This window comes from Sturnus vulgaris, chromosome 17 (assembly GCF_052056855.1).
Source record: "Sturnus vulgaris isolate bStuVul1 chromosome 17, bStuVul1.hap1, whole genome shotgun sequence".
Taxonomy (NCBI): domain Eukaryota; kingdom Metazoa; phylum Chordata; class Aves; order Passeriformes; family Sturnidae; genus Sturnus; species Sturnus vulgaris.
This window is the reverse complement of record NC_142259.1, coordinates 6,063,817-6,084,111: the sequence shown is the minus strand read 5'-3', so window position 1 is coordinate 6,084,111 and position 20,295 is coordinate 6,063,817. Positions and strand designations below refer to the sequence as shown.

At 49.1% G+C, this 20,295-nt stretch overlaps 1 protein-coding gene across 1 annotated transcript in view; it reads right to left on the bottom strand.

Moving 5' to 3' along the window:
- Positions 1 to 13,687, bottom strand: part of COL20A1 (collagen type XX alpha 1 chain) — a 45,559-nt gene extending 31,872 nt beyond the window's left edge. Inside the window, exons 1-12 of the mRNA XM_014873796.2 lie at positions 13,611 to 13,687; positions 11,204 to 11,314; positions 9,428 to 9,571; positions 9,040 to 9,198; positions 7,939 to 8,136; positions 6,594 to 6,749; positions 5,518 to 5,637; positions 5,187 to 5,351; positions 3,818 to 3,982; positions 2,692 to 2,864; positions 2,012 to 2,141; positions 1,395 to 1,540 (exon numbers count right to left, since the gene is read on the bottom strand). Of these exons, the coding sequence (XP_014729282.2) occupies positions 1,395 to 1,540; positions 2,012 to 2,141; positions 2,692 to 2,864; positions 3,818 to 3,982; positions 5,187 to 5,351; positions 5,518 to 5,637; positions 6,594 to 6,749; positions 7,939 to 8,136; positions 9,040 to 9,198; positions 9,428 to 9,571; positions 11,204 to 11,314; positions 13,611 to 13,683 (1,740 nt within the window). The 5' untranslated portion in view covers positions 13,684 to 13,687. The remainder of the gene's footprint in view (positions 1 to 1,394; positions 1,541 to 2,011; positions 2,142 to 2,691; positions 2,865 to 3,817; positions 3,983 to 5,186; positions 5,352 to 5,517; positions 5,638 to 6,593; positions 6,750 to 7,938; positions 8,137 to 9,039; positions 9,199 to 9,427; positions 9,572 to 11,203; positions 11,315 to 13,610) is intronic.
- Positions 13,688 to 20,295: the final 6,608 nt, after the last annotated feature.

Here is a 20,295-nt window from a genome sequence, read left to right as displayed (position 1 = left end):
GAATTCCTTTTGCCCTCTGTCACCAAGGTGCTGTGACCATTCCCTGGGGAGCCTGTTCAGTGCCCAACCACCCCCCAGGTAAGGACCCCTTTCCTGATATCCCACTAAACCTGTCCCGACACAGCTCCAGCTGTTCCCTCGGGTCCTGTCACTGCTCACACAGAGCAGATATGGGAGCTGCCCCTCCATTCTCCTCATGATGAAACTGCAGACCTCGATGATGTCTCCCCTCATTCTCCTCTTCTCCACTCCCTTCTCCACCTGGGCAGGTGCTCTGCCTCTCTTGCCCTGGGACCCCAAACCCGCTGGGGATGCACAGCACCTCCTCCTGCCCCTGCTCTGCAGAGTCAAACCCAAATGCTGCTCTGGGGTGGGTCAGGGGACATCCAAGAGCTGTGATCCCGCTTTTCTCAGAGCCTTGGGAAGCTCTGGCAGGAGCAGCCGGGCTGCTGCCATCTGCTGCCAGCACAGCACGGGCACAGCTCTGCTCCTGCAGAAAGGCACCACGGGGACAGTGAGGAGTCTGCACCCACTGGAGCACAGTTTATGAGGAGATGGGAACATTTTAATGCTGGTTTTGCAGACATCCCAGTGGTCTGGAGCACTGCACTCTTGCTGGGAGTAGGTCAGGTAATTGTGGAAATGTTTTAGTATGCTGAAATATAAATTTGAATATTGGCGTTGCTTCAAGTGTTCTGAATCTTATAAAAATCCCATTATTATGCCCTGAAAGCAGAGTATTAATTGTTCTGGTTTGAAAACCATCTTGTAATTGCCCCTATTGCTGTGTATTCAAAGGGGGAATCTTATTCAAAGAGGCAATAAATTCCTCCCCACTCACTTTATTTTTTTAAAATTCATATTCTCATATTCATATCCCCAGCCTCCAGTATCCTCAGGTACTACACATAAGGCATTAAAATGCACAACAAAGGGTTCTTAGATGTTTTTAAGGACTTTCCATTCATCAAGCAGTGTTTTATTCATCTGCAGTGTCATAGGTCTGTTTTCAGATGCCAACAAAATCTGCCCTAACACATTTTCAATTAACATTTAAAGATACACACAGTCAAGATTGTTTATGTACAGCCTCAAGGATACAGCGATTACACTTGGGGCTGCAGGGATGTGAGTTCAGTGCCTTGGTTTCCAGGGCCCCAGGAGGCAGCCAGATCTCTCCCATGCCTTAATTTCCCACATGAAACCCTCACAGTTATAAATCGTTTTGAGACAAACCATTTAAAAATAATCTTTTATGAAAGCTGTTTCTGGCAATAATTCTGATACTTTTTTCTCTTTGACCACATGATACCAATTGCCAAAGCTTAGAGCTAGCACTAAACTCAGCCCAGACAGAGAAAAAGCAATATTATCACTATTGTCACAAGCTGTACCTCTGTTGTATAGTCCTCTGCTCCATCGGGGGCTGCAGAGCAGAGCACCAGGTAGTGTGTGGCTCCCTGGGCTGCTTTCCAGCTCAGCCTCAGACTGTTGTGGCTCAGCTCAGAGACACGCAGGGAGCGAGGGGAAGACAAAGGCACTAAAGAGAAAAATAAGGCACAAAGGTACCTTCAGTGTATGAGGTCTGAAATAACTCAAAACCCAGGGGACACCTGGCTTTACAATAGCTACTGCAAGCTGGTGGGCACTCACTCCATGTCTAACAGTCTCTGTGTTGCAGAGTTTAATTCACTTGGAGACCATGGATTAAAAAAAAAAAAAAAACAGCAAAGAGTTGCAATATATTTCTAGCAGGGTGTGTTACTGCTGTTACTGTTCTGCTTTGCAGAAGGAAAGGTGGAAAGGACCCCTGGAAGTGTCTGGCCCGACCAGCTGCTCAAAGAACAGATTGCTCAGGGTCTTGGCTGGCTGAGTTTTGAGCATTTCCACAGGTAAAGAGAGCTGAACTTGAGCTGGGAAATACACAAGGCAGGCTCCAGTCTGAGAGGGTCAGAGAGTGAGCTGTGCTCCCCTTCCATCTCCTTCCATCAGCACAATTCCCTGCACTCACGTGTGGAGGTGACGCCTCGGAGCGCGTCCCCCGGGGCGGTGTCGTACACGGGGATCACTGCCACCAGGTACTCCGTGTGTGAGGTCAGGTTGGACAGCTGCAGGGAGGACTCTGCTCCCTCCAAAACCACCTGCAAGCACAAGGCACGGCTGTCAAGGCAGGGAGGTGCTGCTGCTCCTCAGCAATGGAATGGCCATCCCTGGCCAGTGTGGCTTCTCCAGGGCAGATCTGTGTCCAGAAACGTGAACTCCAGTTGCCCTCTGTGCTTTGTGCTAGCTAAAATCTCTTCAAAACAGAGGTGAGAGGCAAAAAAGGATTCCTGTCCTCTAAGCCTGGGATTTGTGCAGACACTGAGCACAAGACTCTAGTCATTCTCTCACTGAAATCAATGGAAACTCATCCACAATTTGGATTTGATTTTTCAAACCATATCCATCACAGATGAGTATCCTTGGACAGATCTCTGGACCTGAGTGCCCTCTTTGAGTCAAAACACATGATTTAGGGAGAGGCTAACCGTGGCTAAGAGAAAAATCAACATCTTCTGTCTTGTCACCCTATTACCACATCACATTTACGCCCATTGTGCACTAATTTAATCTCTGGCTTAACTGATGTCACCTCTCTTTTTGTCCACCCAAGCCACCATCTAGAAGCTGTGGCAGTCTCAGGTCTCTCACCTCTTTGGGGGTCCCACCCTTGGATGGATAATACACAACCCTGTATTTCTTTGGTGGTCTCAGAGGAGGGCTCCAGGCCAAGTGCATGCTCTTGGAGGTCACAGCAGATATTTTCAGGTCAGTTGGGCTGAGCTGGGGACCCGTGTTCACAGGGGTGTCTTTCACAGCGCTGCCTAGGAATTAAAAACACAGTTATTTTCTTATATTCACACTTCTTATGCCAAACGTACTTTCCAGCTCATAAATATGAGTGACATTTTTCAAATCAAGTTGCAGTCTCATTCCCTATAGAGTAGAGAAACTGTTCCAGACTGCTCTGAAATAAATATTTTAAAACTGGATGTACAGAGAACATAAATACTCCATAAAGAGCAGGCTGCGTATTTTGCTGGGTGTTGCAAATAAGTCTTCAATACAAGTCTGCGTTCCTCAGTCACAAAAATTTGCCAAAATTAACAAGCAAAAATTACTTTGGTTTCTTTTTGGAGAAGCTAATTTTTCTTCAGCCTAGCTTTCACCTTTGTACAATGTCTAATTATGTCAAATACAAATCAATAAGAATAAATTAATTCATTTATGTGAATGTGCAGATCATTAAAATAAAATTGTGTTTGAAATTTAGATGTTCCCATCCTGCATAGGTCAATCTTAGAGCAAAAAGAGACAGAAATATGTACACGATATTTCTCCTGAGGATCTAAGCTAACATCTGGAGTGGTTCTTCATGCTCTTCATCATGCAAGCTGTTCCCTAGCAAAGGAAAGAAATGGCTGCTTGATTTGAACTTGAAAATGCCTTGGAGATCCAGCATTAAAGTTTAGCAGCGAAAAAAAAAAATGTGTTTAGGTGTTTTATCATCTCCTCATCCTACCTCCACATGTACCCTGTACACTTTCCCTAGAATATTTTCATATTAGTTATTCTGCTTTTTCTGCCTCTTTTTGGTTGAAAGAAACTCAGAAAAGCAGATGGTTACAGCCCATTTATCACACATATGATAAAGGAAGAGGGAAGGCCCTTTTCCCTATAATGGTAACTGCTGTCATTAGATGATTTTATCCTCCAAGAGGAAGGGCGGTGGTGAGCAGCAGGAAGCTCAGCCCTCACCCAGGAGGTCCCAGGTCACCTGTGCTTTCCTTGTGGCTCCTGTCCTTGATCCTGGTGCACAGGACCCGTGTGAGTTTGCCCACCAGGGAGCCGAGCAGGGGGAAGTCCAGCACGTTGTAGACAGTGAGCTCCAGCGGCTCCGAGGCCACCTGCCTCAGCTCCGCCTCGTCCGCGTTCTTCACCCCTGTGACACAGAGAGCCAGGCTGAGAAACTGCCCGGACATCAGCAGAGCAAGGCCAGCCACGGGCTCACCTCCAGCCTGCTCTCCCAGCACCCCAGACACTCCTCTGGTGTCTCTGGCCCTGGGCTTTCCTGCAGCAATCACCTCAGCCCAGCCCAGGAAGATTTCCAGCTCAGAGGAGCTTTAGTGGCCTGGAGACAGCCTGGTGAATCTCCCTTCTGTTTTCCTGCCTCCTCACCACCTGCAGGCTTTGCTAGCAGAAAGGTAGGGATTTTTCAAGCTGAGAGGCAGTTGGCATAAATGGATGAGGGACTGAATGAACAAACAAGCATTTTATATTTATGAGGTGCCAGCGCTCCCCACAGTGAGCCTGTTGTGCATCAGAACATCACACTGCATTTCAACAGAGCTGGGATGAGCAAAAAGCAGCTCATTTATATAACAAAACTTCTCCATCACACAGCATCCTCCATCCCCATCCTTCAGCTCCCCATCCTCATTAACTCTCTGCTGACCAAGCTCCACAGTACAGCTCATTTTGCTACCCAGAGCTAGGTTCAAGGTTCCCTAACACTGTCCAAGGAGGCTCAGCAGCTCTCCTCCCTCCATAAAAGCCACTTACCTGCATAACCCTATGCAATAAACCCTCACTTGTACCTTCCCAGCATAAATTAGCACTTAAACTTTTGGAGATTGCAATTTTAGGGGAGTTTTTACGTAACTTTATTCTCATATATCAGTCTCCAGCAGACCTCGTGTGGTCCTCAAGGCCAGAGCTGCTCAAGGCCATTCTATGTCTCAGTGTTGCTGCCTGACAGTGAAAAGCAGATAATGTTGTTATTTAGAGAAATGGGAAGTTGTGAGAGGCAGTAATTATACAGGAGATCTCCATCCAATGTTCTCTTGCCTGATTCCACAGCTGAGAACATTGTTTTCATGGCATTGGTCCCTGAGGCTCCCAAAGGTCTTTAGCTGGGAGGTGTGAACTCTCTCATGTGAATACTTTGTAAAAAAAAAAAAAAAAAAATCCTTTGAAGACACTGTCTGTGCTGAATAAATGAGTTAATTTTCATCTGAGCCACCATGCAATGAGGTCTCACCCACTACCTCAGTTCTACAGCCTCAGGATGCCTCTGTGAATGCTGGGGGAACATAACCTTCAATTGTTGGCTTTGCCCTACAACTTATCAATGGCTGTGATCTTACCAATGGCAAATATCTCTATGCCCAGGTTTTTCAAGGTCTGAGCAGCCAGGTTGGCATCATCCTGGGATTTCCCATCAGTCAGGAGGATTACCAACTTCTCAGCCTCCAGCCGGGCACCAGCATCTGGTTTCAGATTCTGCTCCAGGACGTGGGTGAGTGCTAGACCTGGGGAGGGGCAGAGATGGAGGTTGTGCCACAGCCTTCCAAAAACACCCCCATGCCTTTTTCTGTTTCCTCTGCTCCCCAGTGGCCACAGTCCCCAGAGGGCACATCATCCTTAGGAACAGCTTCCCCCACCGTGGCTGTTCAGAGCCCTGCAAGGTGCAGTTACCTGTGAAGGTGTTGCCACCCTTGTACCGCAGATTCCTCAGAGCTTCCAGCACCTGTTCCCTCGTGGAGAAAGCGCTCAGATCCCACTCTGTGCGGGGGTCACTGCTGTACTGGGACAGCCCTGGGGAACACAGGAGCTGTGGGCATCGAGCCAGCCCAGGGGAGCTGCAGGAGCCCCACTCTGGGGACTGGTGTGAGGATTGGCAGGGAGGATGACACAAAATAATGACAGGGACTGGGGGTGAGCAGATGGGGCTTCTAACTCCACTTCTCTGCATGGTTCTAAATAGCATGAAGTGGAGTCAGGGGGGGTTTAGGCTAGATATAGGGGAAAGGTTCTTCCCCCAGAGGGTGATGGGGCACTGAACACATTCCCCAGGGCAGTGGTCACAGCCCCAGGCCTCACAGAGCTCAAGGAATATTTGAACAATGATCTCAGGCACAGGGTGGGATCCTTGGGGTGTTCTGTGCAGGGCCAGGACTTGGACACAATGATCCTTGTGGGTGCCTCCCAAATCAGGATATTCCACAATTCTGTGATTCTACAGTCCTGACATGCTGGCAGCAAAGTGATGCCCACAGGGTACCGGGATATACAGCCCTGTCATGATGATCAGAGGTATTTGATAAAGTTAATCTGGGTCAAACAATCAGCTGCAAGGGCTGAGAAGGATTTACACCATCCTATTTCTGGCTGTCAGCATCACTCAGAGCTGGAAGCAGCCCCATTCCCTGCTGAAGTCACAGCAGCCCCAGTGGGACATTGCCACTGCACTCAGTGCTGAGTGGTGGCCGAGCACCTCGTCAGAGATGGCAGCAAATCCCAAAAGTATCTCAGTATCACCCCCCGACGTAGGGCTGCCCAAAGACAGCACTTCTGTTCACTGTGCAGGTATTTTTCACAGCCACTAGAGGCCAGAGCTTGCTGCCAGATGGGAAAAGCTTCCCAGAGCAGCTCTAGGATGCCATTCTAAAGAGAAAACAGCTCCCAAGTGGAGCACATAACCACAGGGACAAGAGGCCAAGGCCCCTTCAGACATCAACATCCCAAGGTCAGGAAACAGGACCATGTCCTACCTACTCTTATCTTGTCTTCTGCAATGCTGAATGGGGAAATCAAATTGCTCAGGAACTCCTTAATGAGCTTGAAATTGTTGCGCCCGATGCTCCAGGAGCCGTCCACAAGCAGGACAATATCAATCATTGCAGGGGTGTCACACTGAAACTGGGAGCCTGGAAAAGGTTTGATATGAGAGAAGCAATTGTAAGGAGGAAAACCTGCTTCAGTTGAAAGATCAAAAGCAAATCTGCTGTTCAAGGCCTTGTCTGGGTGGTGGAATGGACCATCTGCCAGTCTGGCACATGCCAGCATCCCGTGAAAACCACGGAGCCAAGGATTACCCATCTCAGCACCTCGAAATGGAGTGGTGTGCAGCTGCACCTCTGCAAAGAAGGGGTTAAAGCTGTCAGGAAGCGTGTGCTAACCCAAGCACTGCTCTCTGCAAGCTGTCAGCTCCTTTCCATCTCTGCCCCAGCCCAGTGCTTCCTTTTATCTAGCCTAAGTCTCCAAGAATCGCAGGTGATTGCTTAATTCCATTCCATCACGAGATCCCCTGGGGGCTACAATCATTTCATGGCTTAATATTAAATCCAATCTCTCGGTAAAAACCTGCTGGCACCGTGGATACTCCAGCTCTGCTTTCCTCCCCACCCCAGGCCTTCAGCTCAGCAGAGGATAAGATAAGGCATGTTGCTAATTGAATGCATCTTCCTTGAGTATTTCTGAGATGAGGAATTTTCCATCTTTGGTGGAGGGGAAACAGATGATCCCATTAAGATTTATCAGGCTCCAAGGAGGTATGTCTTCTATCACAGCCATGGATTTCTGCTGGGCCAAAGGGAATGCTCTGGCCCATCCCATTCCCACCACTTCAGCAGAGCTGGGAGCCACCACAGTCTCAACTGAATCTGAAGGATTCTCATGGATCAGTTGTCTGTGAAACACGAAGAACAAGCCCAGAAGGAGGAGCAGGCTGGGTAACAAGCACCCCTGGTGCTTGGAAAGGAAACACCTTGGAAAGGTCCATGGCTGGGGGTGCTCTGCTGGAGAACACAAATGCTTACAGTGAATCTGCCAGAAGCAGGGGGAGATGACAACGTGAAGAGAGAATGGTGCCAAATCAATTAAAATTAATAAATTAAATCATCTGGAAGGAATTCTTGGCCTAACTCCAGCTTTCCTGAGGACTCCAAATTTCTCCAGTGAGCTCTGACAGCTCCCAAAGCATGACCTAGTGATTGGAAGCACAACCAGCAGCAGTGTAGTCTGGGGGGGCAGAGGGTGGGCTGGAAAGCTTGAATTCAATGAGTCTTAGAGAAAATAGCAGGGAAGAAGGAGCAAGACGTGTTTGAACCCTCTCACCTCGCCTCAGTGAATCCTTTGGGGATGTTTCTTTTCCTGGAGACTCTCGCTCCCCATTTGCAGCAGTGTGTGGGGATGATTTCGGGGTTGTTGATGTTGTTTCTGTCACACTGGCCTCCACACTGGGCTGGTTCCTTGTTTCACCTGAGCTCTTTGGCTGAATCCCCTTCTGCCTTTTCTTTTCAGCTCTGTCCTTTGCTGTGTTCCAAAGAGAAAAATCCCATTGTCCCTAACTGTGTTATCCCCATGCAACCCCCACTCCTCAGCTGATTTCAGCCCATTTGGCACAGGTGTAGGGGGCTCAGAGAGGATAAAATTCCTACAGGTTTATGGAAATAGGTGGATAGACTGACACCACCTTCATTCATACCTGTCTGAGAGGGCTGCGTGTATGCTCAGGAGCTAATGTTAAAAATGGATTACAGCAGCAAGTTTGTCCTTCCCATTATCTTTGATGATGAAAAACAATGAATGTTTATAAAATATAAACCAGGGAAAACATCCCATGGCACGTCGTACCCAGTTGCTCTCCAGAGCTCAGCAATCTGTGACTTGCAAACACCCTGAGCTAGTGCAGGACTTTTTGGATCATGGCCCTGATGGGTCTTTCCTCCATCAACAGGTGTAATTCCCTTTTGAGCTCTTGGAAACATGAGACTGTAATTACACATGGTCCTCAGCTAGGGAGGTTGAGGAAATCTTTCTTGTAGAGCACCTGCAGCCAGCCCTGAGACATTGAGCTTAGGGAAAAAAGCACCATCAGCCCCAGTGCTTAGGGAGCAGCTTGTTCTCAAAGGATCCACATTCAGCTGAAGGATAAATTTGCATCTGTTGAATTTGCATACCTGGACGTGTGTTTTCAGCTTAGCTGGAATGAGGGGAAAATGTTTTTATGTGGTTTGCTGTGTTTCTGTAGCTAAGAATTGTATGCAAAGGATGAGACCAGGCTAGCAAGACTCTCTGAAAGAATATCTCTGATGAAGGGAGATTGCAGGGAGAAAATGGGAATGGTTTTAGGGACAGCTGAATGCTCCAGCCGTGGAAGCATGGTGGTGGCTCAAAATCAACCCTGTGTGACTCCAGGATGGTGACAGCACCCACCTGTCTGTGACAGGGCAGTGTCCAGGGCTGGGGGGGTGGTCTCTGCCACCCCACTGTGCTCAGCTGCCGAGCTCCCCGAGGAGGTGAGGTTCTTTCCTGAGGCAGCTCCTGCGTTCCTTCGGTTATTTCTAGTCTGGGATGCATTTTTGAGTTCCTCTACTGTAGGAAGACCAAAAATAGAGAAATTGCCCATCTAGAGAAGCCTGTGAGCCTCCCTCATCCCCTGGGTCTTCCCCATCTCCCTCTCTAATCTCCCAACCAAAATAGTACCAGGCTCTGTGATTGCCAAGCACTCTGCAGGGCATGTGCCACAGGATGGGCTCTGAGCAGCCACATCCCCAAGAGCCTCAGGAGCTCTGAGTGGTAAAATTTAGCCCTCTCCACTTACTCACAAATTTCCTCTTGGCAAACAAGGCTTCCTGGGAGCCATTGAGCACGTAGACCTGCAGGGTGTATTCCTTGGTGGGGCTCAGCCCTCCCACTGTGGCTTTGGGAGTCTTGGTTTTCAGCATGACTTCTTGCTCCGAGTCCCCTGAGGTGGGATGAAGCCACAGTTCAGAGCATGTCAGAGCTTAAATTTAAGCTGACAATAGCAAAAGCAGCACTGAAATGCAGGGAATGTCTGCCTAGGGACCGCAGTCAGCTCCTATTTATGCTTTAAATTTTGAGGAGCTCTGATTTTTACTCCTTTTCTCCATGTAGAGTTGGGAAGATTGAGGTGGTTTTTTTTAAATCCCTGGTACGTGCCCAAATTAGAAAATTACTTCCCACCCAGTATTAGTGCAACCCTCACCAGCTTCCCAGGGAGTTGTTGAGTGAAAAGCTGGTGTTCAGAGTGTAAAGACTGGCAACTGCTTATGAAAACACCCAACTGGCTGAGGTCAAATGTGACAGAATGAGGAAGTGACTCGGTGTCTGGAGGTCACCGCTGGCACTTGGACTCACTTATCCCAGTTGTGCTGTCTCTGCCCCATCTGTCTCCAAGGGCAGCTGCTGCCTGCAGGGCACAGCTCATTTCTGAGGCTGGAACTGCCTCCAGACCCTCCACAGCCACGTCCCAGGCTGTTGGACCCTGTCCTGGGACGGGGATGGGTGACCAGCCAAGAGCTGGGGGGTTTCTGTGTTGGCAGGGCAGTGAGCAGAGGGAGCAAGGCAGTGATTGCTGCCCCAAACCAGAGAGGCACAGCAGCTCCCTAAACCCCTCCGACTAGGAAAGGTCTGCAGGCTTTAACTGATGGAGATGGATGTGTTTCTGACCCAGCCATGCTTGTGCTCCTGCCTAGGGCTGGAAACTCCCCAGGCTAAGAGGGAAAGCCTCAGGCATGTGCTGGGAGTGCCGCTGGGAATTCCCTGCGTTCCCGGGATGCTCATCAATCTCTGCTGAGCTGAGGCTCTGGGGAGGAGCAGGGCAGGGAAGGAATGAGAAACCTCCAGCTCCATCCAGCCTGGGAAGCAGGTGGGGGCTGAGCTAAAATCCGGTGGGTGATCACAGGAGCTGCCGCCCGCACTCCTGCCCCTTTTCCGGCCCACTGGGAAAGCGACAGCGACTGGGAACAGAAGGAACCGAATGCCAGCCACGACTAAGGATGCCTCCAGCCCCTCCACCCCCTTGAGGGACATCGTGTCCTTCCAACACCACCCGGTTCAACATCTGAAATCAGGGAGTAAGGGTAGGGAGGCAGAGGGATGAGCCTACCTGCACCAATAGAGTCAAACACTTCCCATTCCATGTCCCTGCAGGTGCTGGCAGAGCTGGGAGCTCCCACAGGAGAGCCAGGCAATGAACCTGTTTCACTTTTGTCCCACAGAGTCCCAGAGAACAGCATTTGTGCCTAAACCTTTCATCTAGGATGAAGAGAGCTGAATTCCAGCTCTTTCCTGTGAATGAGTGACGAAGGGACTGTGCCTGTGTTGGGCAGCACTACAAACTGCTCCCATGGTGGCCAGAAAGGCTCCTTGTCAATGCTGCACGTTCAGCCCAGGGACACCAACACTTGGAACCAGAACAGGCCGTGGATAATTCCCTCTGCCTGGTTTCTCTTCCCTTAAGGTCTAAGCAATGCTCGTACTTGGGTCCTGTTGTGCTCGGACAGAAGGTGGAGCTCAGTCCCTCTGTCACACACCAATCTCTGCTGGGACTCGTGCCCAGGGTGTCAGCACGCACCTGCCATGGGCTTTACCCGAACTTTGTAGCCACTGATGTTCCCTTCAGTCTCTTTCCACTTCATCTGGAGCCTGTCTTCTGCAAGGACAGTGAGTTTCAGCCGGCCTGACCCTGGGGAGGAGGAGACGTGTCCATGCTGTTACGGGTGCAATTCCTCCCACCAAACCCACATATGCTGCCTCCTCTAAGGACATGGGAGCAGCTGTGGCACAAAGGGAATCTTCCCCACCCCAGGCAGGTCCTCAGCATCTCCTGGGGCTGCATGGCAGCTCCTGCAGGCCTGGAGCCTCCTGTGCAAAGAGGCTTTTCTCAGGTGTTCATTTTATACCCCTGCAGAAATGAAGAGCAGCCTCCCCAGAGCTGGGGGCTCTCTCTGAACACTTCATGTCTTGAAGGAGCTTTCATGCTGAATGCTTTTTTACAGCGAGTGTGTTCAGTGCAAATATGTGAAATGGGAGGGCAGCAAACAGATAAATGGGCTCAGCAAGGCTCTTCAACAGGCTTAGGCTGCTGAGAAATACAGAAATTCCCCAGGTGAGGGATCCCCCACTTCTGCAGAGTGATCATTTCAGAGGAGCTCCAAGGACCAGCTGGGTTTAGAAAGAAGGAAAAAGAAAAGGAAAAAAAAATAAAAGAAAGAAAACCTGATAAAGTGTAAATAACAGGTCCTGGCAGGACCATAACTCATGGGCACCAGCTTGTATCAGTTTGCTGCAGGGAGCTGCAAACTAAATGACAATTCCTGAGGAAAAAAATAGTATCAGACAAGGATGTAAAGAGAAGAAAGAGCACATTCCTTTATCATCTCCAGATCCCACAGCTATCTGTTAAGCCCAGCTAGATGTCTGAGCTCATGTGTCACTCCTTGAATCAATGATTCCTGTCACACAAATGCCACCATATGAAACTTTTTCACTTGGCTGGATGCAGGATGGCAACTCAGCAGATTTCTCTCCCCTCCTTCTGACACTGTGCCCAGAGCTGCCTTTCCAGCAGGATGCCCTAATTTGCAGTGAGTGAGCACACTATAAACATCTGCACCCAAGTGCTCCCCCTCATTTGCAGCTGTTATAAATCTCTTTCCCTTTACAATTACTCACAAAAAACAAATCTTAAATTGACCTGGAGTTTCTGCTCAGTGCTGCCAAACTGTCACCCAGAGCTCCTCAGCTCTCTAGTCTGCTCTTGCATGATGCCCAGCCACCTCCTGACATCCCTGCTGTGATGTCACCACCCAGGAAAGCAGTGAGAGCTGGCAGTGAGCTTCCTGCTTGTCTTAGCCCAACATCTGTGCCTTAACCTTTCCTTGCAGAGACTTCCTGCAGGCTGCCCAACAAGCAGATAACTATTTTGGGGAAACAAAGCTCAGATTCACATCTCACCCCAGGCAAATCTGAAGAGGAAGAAAGAAAACAGGGGAAAGAGGGGTGAAGGGCAAAAAGCAAATCCCAAAATCATGCCTAAGAGAAATGGTAAAAGATCATGGAACAATGAGGGGAATTCATAGTTAGATTAAACATGGAGCTGTCTTCTTTTGGCCAAGTGTGGTCCAGCTCCTTGGGCATCACTCTAGGAGCCCAGAAGCTAAAAAGACAAGAATGTCCCCAGACAGACCACAAAGGACATCATCCTCTAAAGCACCATTATGTGCTGGATGCAAATGATCCCCAGTGCCATGAAAGCTCCACTGTTTCCTTGCCCTGTGTTAGATGTGCACTATTTGATGCTGTAACCTTGCTCTCCAGCCCAGGCTTAACTGCAGAAGTCTGGAAGACACACAGCAGGCAGACACATCTGTCCCAGCCCTGCAGTGCCAGCACCTCTCTAGAAACCTTTGTGCTCTTCCACAGAGCGTTCAAATGTAACATTAAGGTTGTTCTTCCACATCAGCAAGGCTGTGCTGAGGTGCTGTTGGCATTTTCTGGTCGCTCTGGGGAGCGGGGTGATACAGCAGGAATCACCTCGTGCTTTCTGACCCAGGCGTTGCATCACGTCTCACCACAAACCCCCAAAGCAGGAAAGCGCAGCGACTAAAGAAGCAACACCCTTTTTCTTCCTATTTCTCAGGCTCCCACAGGTCACATAAACCCTTCATCGCTTGCACAGGCTGAAATTCATCCCTGATGCAAGGGAGTGGCTGAACTGCTGCCAGAGATGAGGACAGCCTGGCTGGGTGGGGAGGGATCGAGGGGCTCTCCCCAGATGGGCCCCCTGACCCCTCATTGCTCTTCATGCCTGGGAAAGGCTGTTTGGAGCTTCAGCAGCACAGCACAGCAGCCCCCTGGAATCCTGCCTGCATTTGGGAATGCCTCTCCCAACGGTGCCACTGCCGACGGGAAGGGCTGGGCTATCCCAGGGGACAGACAAACCATAGGGAACAGCCCCACAAGGGCAGGGGGGTCCTTACCTTGGCCCACTCGTCCCCAGACATGGCTCACCAAAGGCAGGCAGGCAAGAAAGAACCAAGTGTGAATCAGCATTGTGACCAGGACCTACAAAATGGCAAATGTCAGGAAGGAGAAGTAAAGGCTGTATTTCACATCAAAATCCAGGTTTTTCCATCCTCATTTAAGGCACCACAAGCTCTGGGCGGGACTGATGGCACTGAAAGGGTGGGTGGAGAAGAATACACAGATTTTCCTGCAATCCCTACACATTATTTGATCTTTTTGGTCTCTCCAATATAGCTGTTCAATGCCTTGGACTAAACTGTGTTTATAAACCTGGTGGGGAACACTCTTCTCCTCCTGCTTGGGCCTGGGCTGGGCACTGCTCTCTGGGCAGGACAATCTCAGCAGTGATGGGTTCTGCCCTGGTCCAGAGAATCAGCAACACTGACAAAGATTGGGCAGATAGAGTCCAGAAAAACTTCTGGTTGAAGCTGTACGGAAGTGATTTGTTCTGATTATCATGACCATGATCATTATAGGTATGATTTATACCTATATCATATGATAGATACATATATCATATACAGCACATTTCTCATGCCCCTGGGATGCACACACCAATCACAAAGGAAAAAGCACAGAGAGGAGCACTCTGTGACAGCCAGGCTCCTCAAACCACACATTTAATGACATCTATGATTGCTGTGATAAAGCAATTTTGTAGCAGGAGGGATCCACAGACCCAGCGGAGTTTGTATGTGAACAGTTTACAAAGAAGGGGTTTATTTCTTATTTCATTCCCAAAAAGTTGTATCCAGGACTTGTTGGGATAGTTTTGCTTTAATTTATTCACCTGAACAGCCTGAAAGCAGACAGGACAGACTTAACGAAGGCAGAGGATCAGTCTGACTCAGAAATCCTCTGCAGCAAGGCCAAAGTTGACTGCCAGCCTCAGCCCATGGGCCTCGAGCACCCACAGTTGGCTTTGCCAGCCTGGATTTCAGTGCTATTCAGTTTGGGTCAGGGATTTCTGGTCAGCAGAAAACCACCCTGATGGGAGCAGTGCCACCCCCTCATCTGGGTCTCAGCAAACCAGGTTTTATGCTCATGGTGTTGGCCTTTTGTCATCTCTGTGCTCCACATTTCAGCCTCACTGCTTCTGGCAGAGCCAGCCCCTGCACCCACTCCCTCTTGTAGTGACATTTCACTTCTGTTCACCTTGATGGACAGGTGTGTAGAGGCTCCTGGCAAATGCCTGTTTCCCTCCAAACACAGCAGCTTTGTAGCGATTTCAAGGAAAAATAAATATGCACATGAGTGACCCAGGCATGATCTGTTTAAATGAGATATAAATTGCTGGAAGAATGAATGGAAAAACATGCAAGTTGTAACAGGGAGTTTTTAACCACCCTTCTCTGTCTGTGATTATTTTTGATTGAAGATGAATGGAACAACTGCAGTGTAACCGAAGCCTTTAGTCATGGGAAACACTTGCTTTATTTTTCCAGCTAATAAAATGAGGTCATTGTTTATAAAAAACAGCAAACAATTTATAGGTGGGTTTCAGGACTCTGACTGTCACCTCCAGGAAAGCAGAGCCTGCCCTGGCTGCAGAGGTGTGTTTGCCAAACAGCAGCAAAATGTTAGCATTTTTCAAATTCCTCGAACTAAAATTTCATTTTGGCCATTTTGCAATGCCACCAAACTGCTCTTGATTTCCTTGAAACTTCTGGGCAACTCTGCTGACAAACAGAATGCCAAACTCTGGCAAAAGCTCTGAACTGTGTGTGATCTTTTCATGTTAACCAGGGTTATATAGGATTAGAAGTCCCAAAAATTAAACTCCTCCAGCCTGCACTGATCTGGGCTTACTGCAGGCTCTGGCTCAGGCAGGAGCTTCCACCTTGTGCTGTCAGTAAGGATGAGTTCAATATTGTCATAGAACCACAGACTGGTTTGGGTTGGAAGGGACCTTAGAACTCATCTCATTCCATGCCCCTGCCATGGGCAGGGACACCTTCCACTGTCCCAGGTTGCTCCAAGCCCTGCCCAGCCTTGGACACTTCCAAGGATGGGGTAGCCACAGTTTATCTGGGCACCCTGTGCCAGGGCCTCCCCACCCTCACAGTAATCCTGGTTTTAACCCAGACTGGGCACAGTTAGACCCCAGGGTGTGGATCTTTGTAACTCTAAAGCAAGAAACAGGGACTTCATCTCTTCTGCCATCTCAGAGGCAAACCCATCACCATTCTGCCTCTTCTCCAACATTAATTTTCCTATCTGTAAATCAGGAATAACAAATGCACCTGTCTGAAGAGGTGGAAGGCACACATCTGGAGAAGCTCCCTCTCCCCAGCTCACCTGCCACATCCCAAGACCCAGCTCCAGGACTCGGTGCTCCCTCCCCATCTATTTCTGCCATCAGTTCTGTCACCAGCCAGCCAGGCTGTGTGCCCTGGGACTGAGGGGACCACAGTGACAGCAGCCTGCTGGCAGGCAGGGAGCCCCCAGCACGCTGATGCCTCTCTCCTGTTACTCACCCTCAGGGAAGGAATGTGGAGACAGCAGCACATGGAGCAAGTGGTGGGTATTTCCAGAGCCTGGAAAATAGGGGTCTGTTGGGAACACACCACTTTCCACTCACTCCAGACGTGTGCTCAGAGGAGATTTGGGGATTAAGGCAGACAGAGATCCCCTTTTTGGTACAGGAAATTTTACAAGTAGTCACTTTAGTTAAAGAGACAAAAAAAAATGTTTGCCACATTTTTAAATCAGCAGGACTAAAGGTGAGGATCTGGAGGCACTGTGAATTATTTCCATCTTCCACAGTCACAGTTTAGGGACATTTCCTCATGCCAGAGGTCATCAGTGTCTCTGCACAGAAGTGCTGGCAGAAGCAATGTCACCTCGTGTCCCTCTCACTGCTGGACACGGAGCAGCACAGGGACAGCCCTGCACAAGAGACAGGGACCTGCCCGAGGCAGCCAACTGCAGGGAATAAATCTGTCCCACATTCCCCGAGTGCTTTGCTGGTTAAAGGACCTAAAACAGTCTAAAAAACACGAATTCATCAACCCCTTTCTGTTTTCTCCTAGAAAGTTCCTCTGCTTCAGTTCCACTATTGAACAAAAGATCTGAAATATCGCAGCACCAGACTAAAAAAATGTCAGGACAGAGTTCCACGTCTAGGCTGAGCTTTTGCAGCTCCCCACATCAGGCTGAACCCACCCACACCTCCAGGTGGGAAAAACCCACACAGGTGAGAACAAACCCATCCAAGTACTCTGGCAGCAGTATCCTGCAGTTTTGTACTATCAACCACAAAACAGAAGGAAAAAGACAGAGCAAACAAAAGAAAAAGAAAAAAAGCAAAGTGCGTTTCTCACAGCCCTGAAGAGTTGCCAAGGCAGTCCTGGCAGTGTTTAGACTGTCAGGGGATGTTTCCTGCAGCCACTTCACCGTAAAGGATGGGACCTGTCACCCTGCCCGGCACCAGCAGTGCTGCCCCAAGCACTGCACCAGCCCCCTGCTTCCCAGAGAGCAAAACCCTGCGGAAATTCCCTAACTGGGATACCCACACATGCCCCAAAACAGCAGAGCCCCTCCTCGGCATCCCTGCAATCCCAGCCCGAAGGGGAACGGGGCACAGACCTCTCGGAGCGGCTTTTCCTGGATCCAGCCGGGACGGCTCCAGCTACATTCTGAAATTGTGGGACAAGCTGCCCTGGCACCTCATCTGCTCCCCGGCGTGATTAAAGATTTCAATTCCCAGGCGCCAGGAGGGAGAAGGAAGGGGAGGGAGAGGGATGGGATTCCCGACCTCCCTCTGCACAGGCACGGCTTGGCCCCTTGGCGCGGCCAAATAAAGCGTGAAAAGCGAGAGGCTGCTCCTATGGGCAGGAGCGAAGGGCTCTGTGGGGCTTTGCGAATGGAAGAAAATAAAATCTCTGTCTGGGAGGCTGCACGCCGATTTCCTAGAAGGCAGCAACAAGTGCTGGCTCCCGCCCACCCTGGGATTGCCCGGGATGAAATCAGCCCAGCCTCACTCACATCCCACCGAAAACTGCCCGGGATGAAATCAGCCCAGCCTCACTCACATCCCACCGAAAACTGCCCGGGATGAAATCAGCCCAGCCTCACTCACATCCCACCGAAAACTGCCCGGGATGAAATCAGCCCAGCCTCACTCACATCCCACCGAAAACTGCTCGGGATGAAATCAGCCCAGCCTCACTCACATCCCACCGAAGAGCTGTGAGAGCCCTCCCTGTGCACTGAAGGGGAGCTGCGTTTCGTTCGCTGAAGGAAATTAAGCTCATCTGTAAGCTTTTTAAATTAAGCACATGTGTAAGCTTTTTAAATTAAGCACATCTGTGAATTTTTGAGATTAAGCACATCTGTGAGTTTTGCAGGGCCAGAGGCTGAATCACGAACTGGTGCTGCGGGATCCAGCCCCGAGCTCCTGCGGGAGGCATTCCCAGCACCAGGAGCACCTGGGACACACACCCTGCTCCCTGCCAAAACTTTTTCGAGATTTTGTCCTCATTGCCAGGAGGGAATGACTGACAGGAGGGAATGACATTTCTCTTCACAGAGGCCAGATTTTCAGCTGCATCTGCAGGGGCTGTCAGCATCAGTCTCCCATCACTACTGAGGTTTCAGACATTTGCATTGCCATTCAGCAGGAAACATGGATACCTTTGGAAGTGCCGAGTTAAATGGGGGTAAAAATCATGGTTTTCAAAATATTTTGCACATTAAACAAACATTTGTTAGCTCTTTGCAGTTTCGTTTTATAATCTTGTAAGTACTTAATAGCATCACAATATACAGACCAAGGGAACACCATAAGGAAGCACTTAAATAACAGAATTACAGAAGGATTTGTGTTGGAAGGGACATAACAGAACATGTCATTCCAACCTCTGCATGGACAGGAACTCCTTCCACTATCCCAGGTTTCTCCAAGCCCCATCCAACCCAACCTTGAACACTTCCAGAGATGGGGCAGCCACAGCTTCCCTGGGGAAAATACAGTAGGCGACAAATCTTAATAAAACAAAGCACAGAGCATTTTGTACCCCAGGAAGAAAGAGTTGTCACTGCCCTATGTGTAAATACCACAAATTACCTATTCTGTGATTCCTACTGGGCTTCTGATGCTGCTCAGAGCTGCTACAGTTTTCTTTAAAAGTAAAGGGAGAGAAAGAAATGAGCACTTATCTCCTGTGCTTTCAAGGAATTCAGATCCAGAATTAAAAATTCCTTCTTTGACACAGAAAAATCTGGAGCTGTTTACAGTGCTTGTGTTCAGGGTATTGTTTCCTGACCTGCCTTTCCCAAGGTGCTCACACCATGCTTTAAAAATCTTCTAGATTTGACCTTAGTGAGAACCAAGTACCCTGGGTTAAACCTTTGGGACATCACAGACACCCAAACTCTCCCTAAAGAGAATTTTAAAAGCAAAAAGGCAGATGGAGGTTCCTGAACTCGTGCACTGAATGCTACAAATAACAACTGTGAGTTTATTGACAAACGGCTGAGGAGATGGTCTGGTTCCACTTAGGGGTTGGAGGGACCCCAATTATCAATGCAAGCATCTTGCCTGGACCCTGTTCCAGGAATTCTGTGCTCCAAGTTGTCCCATTACCTCAGCACCAGCACTGGGGGAGCAGAAATCCCTTCATACCAAGGGAAAAAAGGACAAACAGCAGTACAACAATACCTGATATACAGCTGACACCAGATTCTCCAAGAAAGTCAACCCCATTTTAACACAAATCAAAGTTACTATTTTTGGCCTTTTTGGGGTTTTTTAAGGCTTGATTTGTGGCCAAAGGAGCTGCACTGAGGACCCTGCCCAAAGCAGGAGTGCTGGCAATCTTCCTGTCTGTGCACAGCACAGCAGACTAATCACAAACAGGATGCTCTGTGAACTGGAAAGAAGGAAACCTCCTTAATTTCTTGTTATTACCTGTTTCTCTATATTTAGTTCACTTTTAGGGTAGTTTGCAAGGAATTTTTTGCACTGGCTGCAAATACAGCCAGCCTGCAAGCAGCAGGGGGCAGGGGCTGGATTTTGGTGGCTTTCACCCATTTTTGTTCCTTCCCAGAGCCAGATTCAGACTAGGACACATTTCCTTTTGGGCACTCTCTGGTTTTGGCCCCTCCTCTACCCACTGCCCCCCACTAGGTTGGTAGCACCTGCTTCCTTGCTGAGGTGAAGCTGATTATTAAATTAAGCATTATTAAGGGACAGGGCCACAAAAAGCACAATCATGGAAGTGTCACCTTTTCAAGAAACAGCTGGGAACAGCGACCAGCCCTGGCTGTGAGCGTGGCTAAGCCAGGAAAGTAGCAGAAGCCTTAGACTTTACAAGGAGCACTCATTCCTGTATTCATTTCCTTATTTTCTTGACAGAGCCAGTGGCACATCTTATGGGGCCATCTGGAGAGCACATTGTGTTCTCAGAAGAGTGCACAGACAGCTCAGGGCAGCTCAGACAGACTCACTTGGTATAAACGTCTTGCTGCTTACCAGCTTTGCCACCTGCCTCAGAGCCTGGCTGGTGAAGGGCTTGCTCCAAGGTGGGGCTCATTAAGTGCTGAATTCTCACACTGCCACTAAAAAAGGAGCTGCAAGAGCTTGGACATTCTAAAAGCAGGTTGAGACAAATATTTCAAGAGCAGAAAAATCCAAGA